The 18534-nt window shown below is 35.1% G+C and overlaps 1 protein-coding gene across 1 annotated transcript in view; it reads left to right on the forward strand.

Moving 5' to 3' along the window:
• Positions 1 to 18534, forward strand: part of CFAP47 (cilia and flagella associated protein 47) — a 358571-nt gene that overhangs the window by 85820 nt on the left and 254217 nt on the right. Inside the window, exons 34-35 of the mRNA XM_075491883.1 lie at positions 17810 to 17907; positions 18204 to 18320. Of these exons, the coding sequence (XP_075347998.1) occupies positions 17810 to 17907; positions 18204 to 18320 (215 nt within the window). The remainder of the gene's footprint in view (positions 1 to 17809; positions 17908 to 18203; positions 18321 to 18534) is intronic.

Below are 18534 nucleotides of genomic sequence, written 5' to 3' on the forward strand. Positions count from 1 at the left end.
GCACATGAGCACGCCCTTTTCTTTTGCTTCTTTTCCATTTCTCTCACAAAACTACATAAATGAGCATTGCTAAAGTTACAATAATTTAAAAAAAAGAGAAAATTTTGACAAATTATGAAATTCATAGTCTTAATCTTACACCTCTGCATTATAAAAGTTCTTAACTGTGTGATCTTATACTATTCTGTTCCACAGATGACCTGTCTCAATATCTCTTTGAATCCTCTGTTTTAGCCTTCAATTTCCTCTTACTTTCTTGCTTTTACTGCCTCAAAATGAATTGATGTCTGCTAACTGTGCTGTTCTTTCTACTAAATGAGGCAGAGGATCTGATGACAAAGCACACAGAAAAGACTTGATGTACTCAATGCCTTCGCCTTGGTCTTTACTGGTAAGACTGGCACTAAGCAATCCTAGGCTATTGAGATGAGTGGGAAAGTCAGGAGCAAGGAAGACTTAGTCTTGGTGGAGGAGGATCAGATTAGGGAGCACTTAAACAAATTGGACAAACACAAGTCCATGGGACCCAATGGGACGCACCAACAAGTGCTGAGGGAGCTGGCCAATGTCATTGCAATGCCACACTCGGTTATCTTGGAAAGGTCAGGACAATCAGGGGGAAGTTTGGAAGAGGTCTGGCAGAAAGCAAATGTCATTCCTATCTGGAAGAAGGAGGATCCAGGGAGCTACAGGCCAGTCAGCTTCATCTTCAAATGACAAGGTGACTCACCTAGTGGATGAGGGAAAGGCTGTGGATGTTGTCTACCTAGACTTCAGTAAAGCCTTTGACACCATTTCCCAGAGCATTCTCCTGGAGAAACTGGCTGCTCATGGCTTGGATGGGTGTACTCTTCGCTGGGTAAAGAACTGGCTGGCTGGCCGGGCCCAAAGAGTGGTGGTGAATGGAGTTTACTCCGGTTGGCGGCTGGTCACAAGCAGTGTTCCCCAGGGCTCAGTACTGGGGCCAGTTCTGTTTAACATCTTTATCAATGATCTGGATGAGGGGATCGAGGGCACCCTCAGCAAGTTTGCAGATGACACCAAGTTGTGTGGGAGTGTTGATCTGCTTGAGGGTAGGAAGGCTCCTCAGAGGGACCTGGACAGGCTGGATGGATGGGCCGAGGTCAATTGTATGAGGTTTAACAAGGCCAAGTGCAAGGTCCTGCACTTGGGTCACAGCAACCCCATGCAACGCTACAGGCTTGGGGAAGAGTGGCTGGAAAGCTGCCCGGCAGAGAAGGACCTGGGAGTGTTGGTTGACAGCCGCCTGAATATGAGCCAGCAGTGTGCCCAGGCGGCCAAGAAAGCCAATGGCATCCTGGCTTGTATCAGAAATAGCGTGGCCAGCAGGACTAGGGAAGTGATCGTGCCCCTGTACTCGGCACTGGTGATGCTGCACCTCGAATACTGTGTTCAGTTTTGGGCCCCTCACTACAAGAGGGATATTGAGGTGCTGGAGCGTGTCCAGAGAAGGGCAACGAAGCTGGTGAAGGGTCTGGAGCAGAAGTCTTATGAGGAGCGGCTGAGGGAACTGGGGTTGTTTAGCCTGGAGAAAAGGAGGCTGAGGGGAGACCTTATTGCTCTCTACAACTACCTGAAAGGAGGTTGTAGAGAGGTGGGGGTCGGTCTCTTCTCCCAGGTAACAAGTGATAGGACGAGAGGAAATGGCCTCAAGTTGAGCCAGGGGAGGTTTAGACTGGATATTAAGAAATTTTTCTTCACCGAAAGGGTTATCAAGCATTGGAAGAGGCTGCCCAGGGAAGTGGTGGAGTCGCCATCCCTGGAGGTATTTAAAGGACATTTGGATGAGGTGCTTAGGGACATGGTGTAGTGGTGGTCTTGGCAGTGTTAGGTTTATGGTTGGACTCGATGATCTTAAAGGTCTTTTCCAACCTATACGATTCTGTGATTCTGTGATCTTGTTTCATGGGATGGTGATGGAGTAAATAATCTTGGAAACAATTTCCAAATACATGAAGGACAAGAAATTGTTTGGGAGTAGTCAGCATAAATTTACAAAGGGGAAGTCATGCTTGACTAACCTGATTGCCTTCCATGATGACATGACTAGCTCAGTGGACAGGTGGAGAGCAGTGGATGTCGTTTATCTCAACTTTGGCAAGGCTTTCAACAGCCTCCTGTAACATCGTCCTAAACAAAGTGATGAAGTACAGGCTAGATAAGAGGACAGTGAGGTGGACTGAAATTAGGCTGAACTGCCAGGCTCAAAGGGTTATGGTCAGTGGCACAAAGTCCAGCTGGAGGCTGGTCACTAGTAATGTACCTTACGGGTCATTAGACTGAATTTGTGTTTTAAGATCATACACTGGAGAAGACCTTACATATCTCAGCAGATTTAATATTCTGATGTACCATTGGTCCTTTAAATTTTATGATGTTAAGGTCAATCATCAAATTTATACTTAGATATTGTGATATTTTTAATCATGTTAGCCTTAAATTAAGCATTTAAACAGGCTTTTTCAGAGGAACAGTTAGAAGAGTCATAAGGAAAAACATCAGTCAAAGTATGGTAAATGTTCATACAAGCCAACTGAAAGTCCAAAATGTCCTCAATTTTGTATGAGTTTTTGTTATTATTTCCTTAATATCAGTAATTTTAAGAGAATGATTAGTTCTTTTATTCTTGCTACAGTCCAGTTCAGAGAGCAATTACCATTTTTTGCTTAACATTTATGCGCCTGCATGTTATCATCCAAACACTCTGCTTTGAATAAAGGATTAGCCCTGACTAGCAATATGTCTTGACCATGGAGCTGCTTTCAGCTCAAACTAGTCTGTTGGTGATCCATTCCTACTAAATAAATGAAGATCTGTTCAGGCTGTATTTCTCAGTCTTTCCTTTGATACCTAAGCTACTCAAAGTGAAATGTGACAGTGAGCCAAGCCTAAACTACTGAAGTGCAGAAAGGTTTTAAATATACATCTTTATTACTTCCTTCTAAAGTTGAAGATAACTGTCATTCATCAGAACTCTTCTCTTGCAAGAATTAAGATCTCAATAGCTTAGAGAGAACATTAGCAAGGAGTTTACTATCTCCACATCTTCTGCCCTTACTGCAACTAAAAAATAAATACGTTTTAAAAGCAGCTTGGCATATGTTTTGGGAGGGCAGGCTTGTAATATGTCTTATTGACGATAAAATGGAAAGCAGTGTTGAAACTTGAGACCAAATGCTGTAAAACTGCAAAATGCAACGTTGCCTATTCTGCTGAGACCCTAATTATACATGAAATATAAGATTCAGTGCTGACTTAAGGCATTATATGGGCAATGGTAATGATAGGAGAGGAAGCATGAGTTATTTGAGTGTAATAAATTTTCAGTTTACCTTCCAGCATTCCTTAGCTTCGCATTTCTTCTCAACATTTCTCTCTGAAAGACTAACTAGTAATAGTATGGAAAAATAAGAGTCAGGATAAACCCTTAAAAAGTTGCTAGAGTATTGGAATGCCATAATGCAAAACCTGTACTTCCTAAACAGAAGAAAATTTTGCAAATTAGTGAATTAAATTGCCACCTGAGAAGCTGTATGTCTCTTCCTTGTTAATTATGACTCTTGCCATGATGAAAAAGATAAATTATGTTTTGGGAAATAAGGGATTTTCTTGAATGAATCCTAGGAAGATCTTGAAAAGAGTAGATAATTCTACATTTAGTATAAAATTATTAGAGAGTATGACAGCCAGTAAATTGAACAATATCTGAACGATCAACCTAAGTTTGAGATGTAAGAGCTGTCTCCAGAGTAGATACATTTTACTGGAAAATCTGCTTAGAATGGAAATTCTGCTTAAGAGGAAAGAGAAGTGCTAATCCAGTGCCAATGTAGGTTTGTCTGACAATGTTAAGCATCATAGCATCTCTCAAGATTCTTACTCTCAAGTAGGAAAATTTTGGGTTTGATGCATTTTATTCACTTCACTGTAAGGGGTTTTTGTTGTTTTTTTTTTTTTTTTTAAATTTTGATATCAATTTAGCATGGCATCTGCAGTAAAAAGGTTGAGAAGGAGAGATTTTAGTGTGAGATGACATGTCTTCCCAAAGCTGTATGAGAATTAAGTAGAATTCTTGTTTGTTTTAAAACTACTTCTCTAGAACTTTTGCTTAAGGTTGTTTCTAGTATAGCAATTAAAAAGCACACTCTTTTCTTTTCCTTGTTTTAATGAATTTTTCTTTATCTCCCCTCTCCTCTCTCCCATTTTTAGGAAGGGTATTTATGGAGTCTGTTAATTCTTGCTTCTCAATTTGATAGTTCTTAGAGACAATTGAGAAACAAGAGCTGAAGGATATTTTTTATGTTTGAAGGTAGAAGGGAAGAATCTTATGTAATTTCATGTAAGATTTCTTTCAGTTAAAATCACTGCAAAACAGGCTTTTCCCAAAGAACGAATCTTGCTTTTTGTACACTTGATAAAAAGCTGAATTAAAGAAGGGGAAGTAACTATCTAATGAACTGCCATCATGAGTATCATAAGTCTGCCTTCCAACAAAATATTATGAGAGAACATTGTTCTTGAGTGATAAGTCCTGGAAATTATTTCCTGAAATATAAATTAGCAAAGTTTTTAACCATTTTCCTGTGTTATATTTCATGATTTGCACAGCAGAACATAAGAATGAAACGTAATGTGTAAATATGAAGTCCAATAAGTAGGCTTTTCTGTCCTGCTCACCTTTCTTAGTCAACCTGAACACTCCGTGTTTAAGAATTGCATCATATCTTGTTCCCTATAGCTGAAAAATCCACAAGATCATATCAGGACTTTATTTGATAGAAAAGAGAAAAAGAATTATTTTCCTGAGTTTTAAGTTAATATGCAGTTGAGAAATAAGCAAAACTCCATGTTTAATTTACCTTTTTAGACTTTGGTGTAGTATAAAAATATTTGTTTTGTACAGCTTTATTGTTTCATACCAGCTGGCAATATGCAGCTTCAGGGAAATAAAGGTATGAAGAAGGACAGTCCTTGGAGCCCTATATTGCAAAGATTCGAAGTGTTCAGATTTGGAAAACTGTTAAAAAGATACTTTCAAAAAGAAAGCCCTAACTCTTAGGGCTGCATATATTTGTGTGTATACATATATGCATACATATATATGTGTGTGTAGACATGTATGCTTATATATAAAAATGTATATGTGTAGATACATATATGCTGACCCTCAAAAACCTAAATGACCTAAATAGGAATAATCGGGTAAATATTTAGGAAGAAATTTTGTTTCCTTACTTGCAGTACACTTTGAGATGCCCAGACAACTATTTACTTTCAGCTAAACAAGGTGCTTCTCAGTGTTTGTATGTTAATTGGAATAAATAAGCTTTCTGATTATTTCTGTAATTAATGCTACTTCTGCAGTACATAGTAATAAAACTTCAGATATTTTGTGAGGAGAAAACATATTTCAGACTATAAAGATTGAAAAAGGTTCTGTTAATTCATTGTAAGTATCAAACAGTCAATTTCACTGAGAATAGTATTTAACTTTTTTTAATGTTTGACTAAATAATATGATGTGGGGATTATAGTATTCATTCTGAAGCCAGAATAGAAGCCAGGTATGCTGTAATGAATTGCTGTGATTTATGGCATTTTAAATCAAAGTGATCTATAAGTGAAATGCCATGATTAAAAAAATAGCATCGAAGGTGACATTTTAATCTAGAGGCTTTTAGTACCATTCAGTGATTTTAAAACTAGTTCTCCTTACAAATGGAAACTTTCTGTTGAAAAGCAACAAAATTGAAACTGATATAAGGTAACACTATTCTTATGTGATGTAGAAAAACCTAAGGAATTTGTCAATTTAAGATATTATTTGTGATAAGAATCAGCAAAAATAAAACAGAACTTCGTAGATAGCGAGACAATTGGAAAATTTTATTAGTAGCAGAAAGGTAAATGTTCATGCCTCAGGGTAAAAGCCTTCTGCAACAGATGGGAATAAATGAGTCGTGTCCCCAGTGTATCTGGTTTTTTGTCATTGCCCCATGTGGTGCTTCTTGAACTATTCTGCTTAGAATTATTATGAATTGTCAGTGGTATTAAATCGATCTGTCCCTGATATTTCACGAGTTCTTAGAATAATAATTATCAGTTTCACTGAGCAAGGGTTGTAGGATCCTGCCTGAGGTAGGAACTGTAATTTGCCTATGAGTCTCTAATAAAAGACTTCTTGTTTTCCATGTTAAGATAAACATAGCCTCTCATGCTGTGTGCTGAAGGTAGATACGTTATCGTTCTGTTAATTCTACATACATTTTAGGAAAGACATAATAGCCTTTTTCAAAAAATATTCAAAGGCGTATTTCCTCTCATCTTTCTTATGCTCTGTATTGTATAATTCAGTACCATAATTTTAAACCTTGTCCTGGTTCTAATGTCAGCACTTACAGAAAAGGTTATTGCTACATATTTCTTCTGTAAATGTTTGTATTATTCAGGACCAGATTTAAGCTATTGAAACAGGACTATAGGTGTTATTATAGCTATAGATTAGTTTTACCTCCAGAGATTTTCAGGTCCCAGAATAGGGAAGTTGTTATATAATATTATACACCATTATTACTGCAGTAATTTACATTAAAAAGGACATACTGTGATAGTTTAAAGGTCTATCTAGCTCAGTATTCTACCTGCAATGCAAGATGCTTAGAGATGAGTAATGGTCCAAACATGTAGCAATACTTTATGTGTACTCTGAGACTTCCTGATTGGAAATTCAAGAATACTTGAGATGAAGGTGGTACTTCTGTAAGGTTGTACTAGATTTTTATTCTGTGAATTTCTTTAATTGTATTTTGAACCTGTGCAAACTTCTAGCATCACACCATTCTGAAGCAGTGAGTAGGTTTAAAATCTGTATTGCATGTAAAATATTTTATTTTGAGCTTGCTACTTAATAGTGTAATTTGGTACTTCCTTTACCGACAAATTTGTGTATTCCACTGAGCTATTTAACAATAATGTCTGGTTCCCATTCTCAATGTCATGCCTACTTATATAGACTGCTGTCATATCGCCACTCAATTGTTACTTTTCCTTTGTAGTTCCATAGTCTAATTTATTAATTTCTTATAAAGTGCCATTTCATACCTTTGATCATTAAAGGTCATCAGTTTCAAGATTTTTATGTGAATGTATTAGGTTTATTTGGAAAGTCTTATAGAATATTAGCCTAAACCTATATATTTTTTCCTCTGTTTTTCAGTAACTCAGAATTTCAAAAAAAATGCTTGTGGCTGTATAACAGAAGATTTATCATTTGTGGAGATATCTATTGTGCCTCCTTAGACACATATGCGTTGATTTTGCAACTGATAGCAAGAATTAAACTTTTTTATTGCTTGTGAAAACAGCAGAACAGCTTCACAAGAAATAACAGTACTTTCTTTACAGATTTATTGCTATTCCTACTTTTTTATATAAAATAAGTCTTAAACTTAGTAGATTAAACCAAATCTGATCCTTTAAGAGTTTTAACGCTTGGTATAAGACCATTTTGTTCTTCTGAATGGTTGTCTTATCCAGATAATACCAATACATCATACTTATGTGTTACAACATTTTTTCCTTTTCTTTTGGAATTTTTCTTTTAAGCTTAATGGTAATTTTTCATTGTAATTTTCTCCAGAACCAAAGTGATGTGTTGTGTGTGGTGGAAGAGTTGTTTAAGTGTGGTGTTTTTCAGGGAGGGCTAAATAGTGTTATTTTACCAAAAAGATCATCACGATTTTCGCTTGCCAACAATTTTGTACTGTTTTGGTTTTTTTTTGTTTTGTTTTGTTTTTTTGTGGGACTGATGCCAAAGAGTACCTTCGTGTATCTATTTAGAATAAAAATTGGATGTTGTCTCTTCCTGGTTTTGAGAAGAGGGGCCAACAGCTTTAAAGATTTCATTTTCACTGTTAGCAGTGGAATGTGTTAGCTCTTTTGAAACAGTGAAATGTTTGACTTCATACCCATTGGGAACAATGGCTTCAGAGAGTGCTGGGAACTCTTGATCCAATTAGCCGTTTTTCTGGGGTGTTTCTTTGAATAAAAACACTACCATCTATCTTCAAAGAGATACTTTGTTACCAAAAAAAAACAAAGGAAAAATATTTTTGTGACTATTTCTCTTTAAAACGTTTCTTTTAAAACAGGTCTTTTTCTACAGTCAGTGAGGGATAGAATAGTGTGTTATGGGAGGCATAAAGGGTGACTTCAGAACATTGGAGGAACTGGAATAAAAGGGAACAGTGGAAAGTAAATTGTACATTTCTGGTGTTTTGCAGCACAAAGAAGGTATAAACCAGTTTTAATAAGTCAGTGAGAGAAAGCATATTGATGAATCAGTGAATAAAAGCGAAGCTTGAAAAAACCCCGCAGGAAATCACAGGAAGTAGGAAAGGGAGAAAGACAACAGAAATCTGTTTCATTCTCATGTGCAAAGACTAAACTGACTATACCTGTAGTGTACCGGACAGGTATTTGCCTGGACTGTGACAAAAAACTGAAAAAGGAGATTCCATGGTCCACTTCAGGCAAAATCTGCCAGTATTTCCCACTCATTTCCATTTGAAAGATTTTTCTACTGTCTAACCTAACCCAAAAGTTCCCGTGCTAGAGTTTAAGTCCATCCTTTCTCTTCTAAAATGTGGTGTGCAGTGGATCTTTGCTTTTCTAGTAACTTTATACATATTCGCAAATTACTATGTTCTGCTTCAGTTACTCCCTCTTCTTGGCAAAACAGTGCCATTCTCTCAGTCTTTCTGTGTACTCAGCTCGTTTGTTTTCTGGTAAACTCTCTTAGTGGATCCATGTCTTTCTTGAAGTTTGGTTGCTATTAACTGGGTTTTATACCAGGTGAGACTTTACTAGAACTGAATAAAAGTGAAAGGATCAGTCTACCCGCTTAAGGTACAACTCTCCTATTTATGCATCCTAGCAAAGTATTTGCTTTTTCTGCAACAGTGTGAGATTTGCTGTTATCTCCAGATTCTTCTGTGCAGAATTTCCGACTATCCAATTTTCCATCTAGTACTTGTGTAATGAATTATTCTTAATTAAGTATAGTACACTGCATGCATCATTATTGGATTTCATCCCATTTGTTTCAGATCATTACTCCACTTGTTCAAGAGCTTAAATTATAGTCCTCTCCTCACAAGTACTTGCAACCCATTCTTCTTCCCAGAGTCAATTCTTTAACCTGCTTAATATTATCTCCAGATTGGACTAAGGTAGTTTTATGCTATTTCCCAAGTTGCAAATGAAAATATTGAATAGTATACAATCTAGGACTTTGCATTTTGATTTGTGGACAGCTGATAGTTAGGCTTACTGTTTTGCAGTGAGTTTTGTGCTCCACCTACCAGTACCTTTTTCCTAGACTATCTTTTCTTGCTTCCTTATGAAAGAGAATGTGACCAAAATCTTACTGAAGTTAATGTCTAGTATTTCTCCGTTGTCCACAGTATCTTCTACCTGTCAAACAGACAAAATTTGACCTAGAGGAGTTTATGGTGACTGTTGTTTGCTATTCTGCCAACAAATAGGTTGTTTGTAATTTTCGTGTAGAATTGTTATAGATATTTCCTTGATTATTTCCATTTGGAAAATAGTTTTCATATCCCACAAAAAATCTTGAGGCTTCAAATCTAATCGTACAAATGTAAAAACATTTATTTTTGTTTTAGTGAAAACGAAGAAAGATTTTGGCAAAAAGCACTGCAAAAACCTTGTAGCCTTGTGTGCTATTGATTCATTGGGGAAGACCAAATCCAACTCAAAGAGTGACAGCAAAGATAGTTTGCTCTTTTCTTTCTCTTTGTGGGAGAAGAGAGGGAAAACATCTAAATCTGAAAACATCCCCACATAAATTTTGGTTTTGACAAATCTGTTATTTCTACATTCAGGATGAATTAGGAGTGAGACTAGGTATTAAGTAATTGATGTAAAATGTGTTTCAGGGACTTTTTAAAGGCCATAAGATTTTTAAAAACTCAATGGATCTGGACTTTTGAAATAAAAAAGAAAATTAAAATATGGAAATGAATAATTAGAATGCCATGGCAAAACTTTGTTTCTTCTATCTAGAAATGCTTCATGAAACAAGAAAGCAGTGTGTCTTCAAGAGTTGGTTTAACCTGTCACAAGAAAGATGAGGACAATGCTGTTATGCTTGGTTACTGCATGCATGCCACATGATGCCATTACAAGTTAAAAATAAAATTACCTGTTAAGAATAAATAAATGCAGGAATTAAGTTAGTCCCAAATCACTGAATTGAGTACGAACGTTACTTCTTTCAGTGTTGAGTGGGATCAACAACTGAAACAAAACTACTCTCATTTTAGATCACTTACAGAGGCCTCTTGCAGTATATTTTAGCTTTACATAACCATAGTAAATGTCTGAATACACTACGTAAGAGTGACTGCACATCCACTCCAAGTTAATCCTGCTTAATTATTTTCTTTTATGAAGTATTTTCACCTATTGTCATGGGTGAGACACAGTAAACAACAGCCTGTGATAGATCAGGATACTGGGGTTTATTGAAGAACCAGCAAGGTCAGAGCTCTTATCCTATTTGATAATTTCAGACACTCAGTCGCTCCACACAGTGCTATGTTCCCGAGGTCTGAAATTCCCTCTCTGGCAGGGAGGTCGCTAATGGTCTGAGAAGATCAGGCAAAAGTCATGTCAATTCATGGTGTGTCACGTGCTTCTTTTTGGCCTCTTCTTCTTTCATAAGTCCAAGTGCCAAGTTTTCCAATCTAAATAGTCTATGTGCAGAAGCACAACTCATGATCAGCCTAATTGGTGCTTCTGTCTCACACCTCTTCATTAATGGGAAGATTAAGAACATGTCACTTCAGTCTAGGTGTTATCAAAATTTGCAGCGAGCCCCTATGGAATGCAGCTGGCAAGTAGCAGTAATCTGTCTCAGAGTTCAGAAGTTCAATTTTGGACAATTTCCTCTCCCCTTCCCCGCCCTCACAGAGTTATCTGCTACCTGTTAGCGTTCATGTTTTAAGCTATTTTTGGCCTACAACACCCATCAGTCAGGTTTTCATCATGACATTAGCTGACAATCTTTATTTTAAGGATCCATTAGTAATTTTTTATTTTATATTTTTTTTGCAAGAAGTACCAATACAAATTAAATTTAATACATTTATATGCTTAGAAGAAAATGAGGTATCCTGAATAAGACTTCTGATTTCCATTGTTTATTTCTACTAAAATTGAGTAATTATATTGAAAAACTTAATTATTGTAGAGTGGTTAGCTGGCAGATTTTCTGCTAGATTTGATGTAATTAGGAAAAATACATTATATTTTCTGACTAATTTATTCACAAGCATTTGAGTTAAGCAGGTTGATTGATAGTAGAAGGATTAACTGGAAAACAACAAAAATACTTATAAAAGTATTTAATTAGTCAAAATGGGAAAACATTCCACTTCATGGTTTTTTTTCTTCATGCTCTGATTTACATAGGCTATAAAGCTATAGTTAATAAATGTTTTTTAAACAATAGTGCTACCATGTTTCATTTCCACAGGCACAGCCATTTATATGGCTGCGTGGTAAACCAGATTGGTGTGATCCAGATTAAAAGTAAAGAAATGTTTTGCCCTTTCTTTTTAAGCCAGCTTTGTTCCCACACTCACTTTGCTGCCACACAGACAATGCTACCAGCATGAAAGAAAGGATTAGTAGAGATAGAAGAAAAGTACATAGGAACTAGGGACAACTGGTATTGCTTAAATGTGCTCAAGCAATATTCCCACCAGAAACCTAAAGGTAGCTAATGGTACACTTAAAATAAGATTTAAAATTAAAATAAGATAAACAATAAAGTTTACTTTTTCATCAAAGCATCTGGTTTACTGAGCTTCTGTAACCAGGCTGAGCAAATCAATCTAGATGACTAACCAGAAGAACAAGTCAATATTGGACCTAATTTAAAATGAAAGCAGAAGTAGTTAATCTTAAAAAGATAAAAATAAAAATGTGGAAATGGTGATTTATTAAAAATACCAATATTGTGTGCTGAGAGTGAGTCTGAGTTCTATTAATAACAAAAAATAAAACCACAAAGATTATTGAATTTTATAGGTCCCAACTATGATCAATAATATGATGGATTTATATTAGAAAGGCTAACTTTTTAGGAAGAAAGTAAGCTTTTAAAAATGCATTTTGCTATTTTTAAAGTATTTGGTTTTGCAGTGACTACATTAAATATTTTTGAAATAGCTGCAAGCAATTTACCAATGATTTGGGATGAAATTAATGTCTTCTACTGTAGACATTTGTAAAATGGAGGTCTGAATTTAGTTAAAATTAATACTGTCCCAATTTAGATGTTGAGGCCCATATTTACTATATTCTGTTCCTGACATAGGTAACAAGGAGATGTTATATATCCAGTCAGACTTCATCTTTGGTACCTTGCCCTCCAGAATTATCAAGGACCCTTAAACTTTGAGTTTTCTGCTTGAAAAAAAAGTTGTTTCAGTTAAACAATAGGAAAAAAATAATTCTGACACAGCAAAATGTGTTTTTTTTCTTTATAAATTTAGAAATGAATGTTTTAATTTTAATTTGAAAACTTACAGAAAATGAAATTTTCATTCTAATCCAGAATTCTAATTCTAATTTCATTCTAATTCTAATTCTAATTTCAATCTAGATTAGAATTTTCATTCTAATCTAGAATGAAATTTCATTTCATTCTAATTTTCATTTTAAATACTGGTTTTGGATATTTTTTTAACTGAATATACATTTCATGAATATTTAGAACAACATGTAAATTGATTTAGTTTTATTTCTGTTCATATTAATGAAACAATGACAATAAAGGGAGCATCATTTGAAGTCTAAATTGAATTAAAACTTTCTTCAGAAAAGGAAACTTTTTAGATAGTAATTTGAAATAACTTTTTTTTTGAATGTTCTAGAAGAAACTTGCTGTTTTCTGTAAAAGGGAGGAGAGAGTTTGTCCCTCTTTTTAAGCCAGTTCTTTTATTTAAACCATTAGAACTTATTTTTTTACTAATGAAAATGGAACAAAATAACACTTTAGGGCCTTCCAGAAGAAAAGAGACTGTGTAAGAACAGAGTAATTGTTAATATAATTAATATATGATAGAACGTATTTTATATAATGATTCATTTATAGTAAGATTTCCATCTGTCTTCTGATACGATGAATAGGTTTTTGGGGGGAGAGAAGGGGAAGATGTTGGACAAAGTTACACCTGTTTAGATCCAAGACCTTCCTGTTGTGAAAGCCATTTTGTTGAATGTAATTGGATGCATAAACAGAGAATGGTGGGAAGAGACTGAATAGTGTGATGAGGCAGAGCATTGCAGATAGAGGTGTGGGCAGCAGCCGCCGTTGGCTTTCAAACCCATTGACCTGCTGATCTTTTCTTCCCTTTGAAATAATGTTTGAAGCCACTTTACAGCATGAATAGGAAAAAATAAGGGATTTTGGACCAAGCCTAAACATCACCACACTGAAGAAGTGTCAAACTAAAATCATTATCAATGTCACAGAGTTAAGGTCAGATGAATTTACATGCCTTTGTTGGTAAGCTTGTGCAGCATCTGCTCCTATTCTTTCTTACTAGAGCTATATGAATATGCTGAAGTATCTTCAAATAGTTGATGTGAAGTGATAGACATTTACGTTTTTCAGATGCTGAGGCATCTGTATTCTATAAATGAACAACAGAATCATGAAAGACAGATTTTGCTTAGAATATGGTACAGGAGTTTGTTGTAGGTTGAATTATTTTTTTTAAGTGTAATTAGTTTTGAATATTCTAATGACTTTCCCACTGAATTTTTGATACATTCTTTTTTCCACTGCAGCAGAGTGTTTATTGTAGCAGTTAAAGAAATAATCGCTAGCACCCTGCTTGAAAGTATTTTGCAGGAGTAATGTTAAATCTCTAGTGCTTAGTAAATTAGACCAAACAATATCTTTATTCCCACATCACTGTACCTGAGCATGAAATTAAAAAAAGAAGTCTGAACTGACTGCTACTGAAAGCAGCAGGTTGTAAGGTTGTTTTAGGTGTATAGTATCTTTCTTGATAGCACACCGAATCCTTCTGAGGCTCTTTATTTGGTGCTCATGCCACAAAGAAGGATCTTTCCCTACAGAGTATGATTTTTTCCTGAATGTATACTTTCTTTATGTGTCATGTCATAAGAAGCCCTGTACTGAATTGTCTTCTAAATAACTCTTTTTGACCTGTACTTCAAATGTGGGTTTGGATCACTGACTTGATTCCTCCGTAATTTTTTTTCCTTTCAAAATCAGCAAAAGATAATTCTGAAGCTGTACCAAGTACTTCCTCACAAAGTACTTGGTAATGAAAAATACTTTTGTTTTTGATATTTTCTGGAAAGAGTACTTTTTTTGGATAATTTTTAATTAAATTGTTTCAGGGAGCTTCTCTCCAAATAGTATAAATATACCAAGCCATTAATAAGTTGTAGTGATCCTAACTGGAAGATCATTGTACATAAAGGAGCTAGATGATCCACATAACAGTTAACTTGAGTAGGTGCAGGCCTGTGCTGCCCTATGCATATCCCTTGGCTACAGGATAAACTTAGGCAGCTAATGGTAACAGAGGAGCCTGTAGGCAGCTCCCACTTGGTACCAGTGATTACGCCACCAGCGTGTCCTTGTCTTTAACTAAAACTGCAGCACCAAGTTCTCACATGAACATCCTTTTTATCTGATGGTAGAAATAATTAGCAGAATTGTTTTGTTTTAACAAAATCCTATAAGAGCTAACCCTCCCACAGACTGCATCTGTACAGTGTGCTGCATCCTGACTGGAGGTCGGTTCCAATGGTGCACAACTTGGGGTTCCCAGTGTCTGAAGGGATGTAAGGTTATTTATAATAACCTCTTTTTCCCTGTAGCATTAGCTCCAATAACTGGCAGTGATACTTTATGAAGTCTTAGTGTCTTAGGAGGATCATAATGAACCAGCACTCCCGGTGCAATGCGTATGCCCATCAAAGTTTTACTTCTGGATGTTCATGAACAATCTTTGAAAATTCTGTAAGATTTTCACTCTTCTATGACATACAAAGTCACAGTTTGATAAAATTCTGTTGTGTGTTAGCTGGCTTATTGTATGAAAGCAAGTACTTAAAAATTATTTTTTCCTGGAATTAATTTTTATTTGAGATTATAATTTGATATATTAATTTGCATTAATATAGGATTCCATCTGAATCCACTTCCTATTTAATGATTTGTCCCATGGTTATTTTATTTCTTCTATTTGGTTCTTGAATAGTTTATCTCTTAAATTTAGTCTGAAGCATATTTACATCACTGTAGAACAATTTTATAAGCTTAAAACTAAACTGTTTGGTATAAATGAGGAGTTCCACAACCAAATTTATACCTGTAGCTGATAATAGGTACTTAGTTGCAAATTTGATTTAACTGTACTTCTTGGGGGACCAATGGAAGTTACATGAGCTGATGTTGATAAATTATGATCTGACATTAGCAGCAGCATCTCTAGCTACTTTTTGCCTGTCACTAATTACAATTTGGGAATCCCACTTAATATCAAACAAAAGTAGGTGGGTAAAGGCAATTGAGGTGGTATAAACTCAAGTAAAATAAGTGCTAGTAAAAGAAAACCATTTTGAAGATTCATAGTGTCTTCAGCACTACATGGAGTGGTTACCACTGTTTCAGTTTAAGGTCAGGAATTTTTTTTCCAGTGTGAATGCTTTTTGGATTTGTGGCCTGGCTTTTGGACAATAACTTGCTTGGTTACATTAGCCTGGCTGACATCTGAAGGCACTTAGAAGTGAATAAGGTTATCTTAAGAAATTTAATAATTTTCAGTATAAAACAGCCTACTTTTTTTCTTAGTCAGTGTGGTTTTGATAGGTGTTGTTCATAGGGTATATAACATACCCAAAAATACTGTCTCAAGTTTAAAACCCTTAGTAACGCTGATTGAAGTGTTAAATCTGTAGCATAGCGTCGTCTAATTTGTGAGAGCAAAAGATTCAGCACTCTTGACCACTAAATGAGACCATTGTGTTCTAAATGCATAGAGAATCTATCCTTTTCTCTTTCTTGAACTTTCATTTAGTTTGTAACAGTCTTTCTGTAATGGTAGAGACCTTTAAAATATACACGATTTGTGCTCCTGCTTACATGTGTTAGGTCTTGTAGAATGAAGCTTTTAATAAGGACAGACTTGAAATAAAGGTCTGAAATGTGTAGCCTGGTGAAATATTTTATGCTTCTGTTCTTTGAAATAATTTCTATGTCAAGTACTGCTGTCTCCAAATTCTTCTTTTGCTAATGAAGATAGTGGACTGTTCTGAACATTGTTATATTACTATTATACCAGTTCAGTGTTACAAACTTTTTTTATCTTTTAATGATAACATTTTTGAAAGAAAAGAACATTTCTTTATATTATAACTTTAAGATGTTTATGTGTTTTTAATATGTAGGAGATTTTTGATCATCTCAGATTCTGTAGCATATCAGTGGGCTTTTTTCAAATTTGGAAGCTTCAAACTTGGTAAACAATACACTCTCTGGATGTATAGTGAAATAAAAACTATATAATTTGTCCTATATGAGAAAGCGTGATCCTGGTCTGTCTGAAAACCTTGCCAGTAGCAGAAGTCCAAAGTGTTCCCTGAATTTGGGAGCTTGGACCTGAGACAGTAATGAAAAAAAAGAAAATTAAGCAATAGGTATTTTTGCAATAGAAGTTGGAAGAAACTGCAAATAACACAACAGAGGAGGCATGACTCAGTACTTGAATATTTGTGACCAGATTGCTCTCCTTAAAAAAGGATCAGCTTCTATGTGTTCACGCTTCACAAAGTGCATATCATCTGGAGAGCAAAGTACCAGTAATTGGGTATAGACAGTGATTTAAAACATTTAGTTTTGTTACTGACATTTAGTTACTGACATTTAGTATGTCAGTAACTTTTTTTGGAGAATATCTCAGGTGGAGAGTTTTCAAATGACTGTATTCTTCCTATGGTTTATTATGATGCTTAAGAACAAAAGTCTGTTGTCTAAATGCTGTGTTAAATATTTAAGATACAGAATGCTTCAGATAAGAAATACTAATAAATAAACTATATTTACTTTCTTAATAATCAGTTTTATTTTAAATAAAAACATTAGTAATGTAAAAAATAACCTAACGTTGTGAGGCATAAGCCTTTACAACACAATTGGAGAAGTAGCGATCTGTGCTGCAGGAATTGAGCTGTTAGTTTTCATTTATATTGCATTTGTGCCAAATAATTTAATATGACCTTAAAGAAAATTAATAAACTTTTCCTTTTTATGTGCTTAAACATTGCAACTTTAAAGGATTCATGCATCTTTTCATGAGTTTCAGTAGCCCTATGAATGTTATGCCTATAAATATAAAAACAATTTACATGTCTAGGTTCCTAATCTGTGAGGTTAAGTTTAGTCTACGTGCTTTCCCTTCCTTTGTGATGAGTACACTTACATGCTGTAACAGTGTATGAATAATAGTTACAATATTCTAGGTGAGATTTTTCATGATTTGAGCAATGGCTCTGGAAGAGAATTATGCCTGGGAAAATCTGCAATGTGAATGGATGTTTCCTTTTTCTGTCCTTTCCTCTACTCAGTCATTTCAAATAGTCGTCATAACTATCTAGAATAAAATTAGGCATCTCAGAGAAGAGTCTAATTCATCTTGCTCTGTTTTTAAATCAGGTGAAGTACCACCAATGAGATGGATAGTAAATTTTGACCGAGATCTACTAGATGGTCTGGTATTGGCAGCACAGCTGGCAGCTTATTGTCCATATTTGGTAAGGACTTTCCGTAATATTGTGCAGGTTTTATACAGTCTATTAAGTGGGTTTATTCAGGCCTTATTTTCCTTTGGAACTGTTGGTTTATGTGGTTTTTAAAAAGAAAAAAACCCCCAACATTTAGCAAGTCTAGAGTGATTATTTCAGTATTAATTTTTCTTTTCTCTGGGTACAGTCTTAATAGGGAATTTTAGTTCAAAATTTAGATTTTATGGATTGCTGAAAGAGTGAAAATACAAACACGGTAATTTTGCTTACTGCAAGATCAAGAGTTTGATTTCTTTCTTCTCTAGATTGCTACTCACTTTGTAAGGATGTATACTAATCCAAGAACTCCTGAACAGTTTCTGCACAACTGTTTGATACTTGTGAATGCTATGCATGCTGTCAGTCTGGCTATAGACATAAAGGTAAATGATTTTGTACTAGCAGTTCTTATACTTTCAATTTTTTTTTTTTTTTAACTTTTTGGATAGTAATATTGTGCATCAAATTAAGGTGAGATTTTAGTGAAGCAGTTTTGTTTCATGATGTGCTACTGTATGATGGAAACCAAAATACTGCTTCATATAAATACACTTAATTACAAGTAATTTCTGTGATTCCTTGCTTTGCAGAATTGCA

This window comes from Mycteria americana, chromosome 1, assembly GCF_035582795.1.
Source record: "Mycteria americana isolate JAX WOST 10 ecotype Jacksonville Zoo and Gardens chromosome 1, USCA_MyAme_1.0, whole genome shotgun sequence".
NCBI classification, from domain to species: domain Eukaryota; kingdom Metazoa; phylum Chordata; class Aves; order Ciconiiformes; family Ciconiidae; genus Mycteria; species Mycteria americana.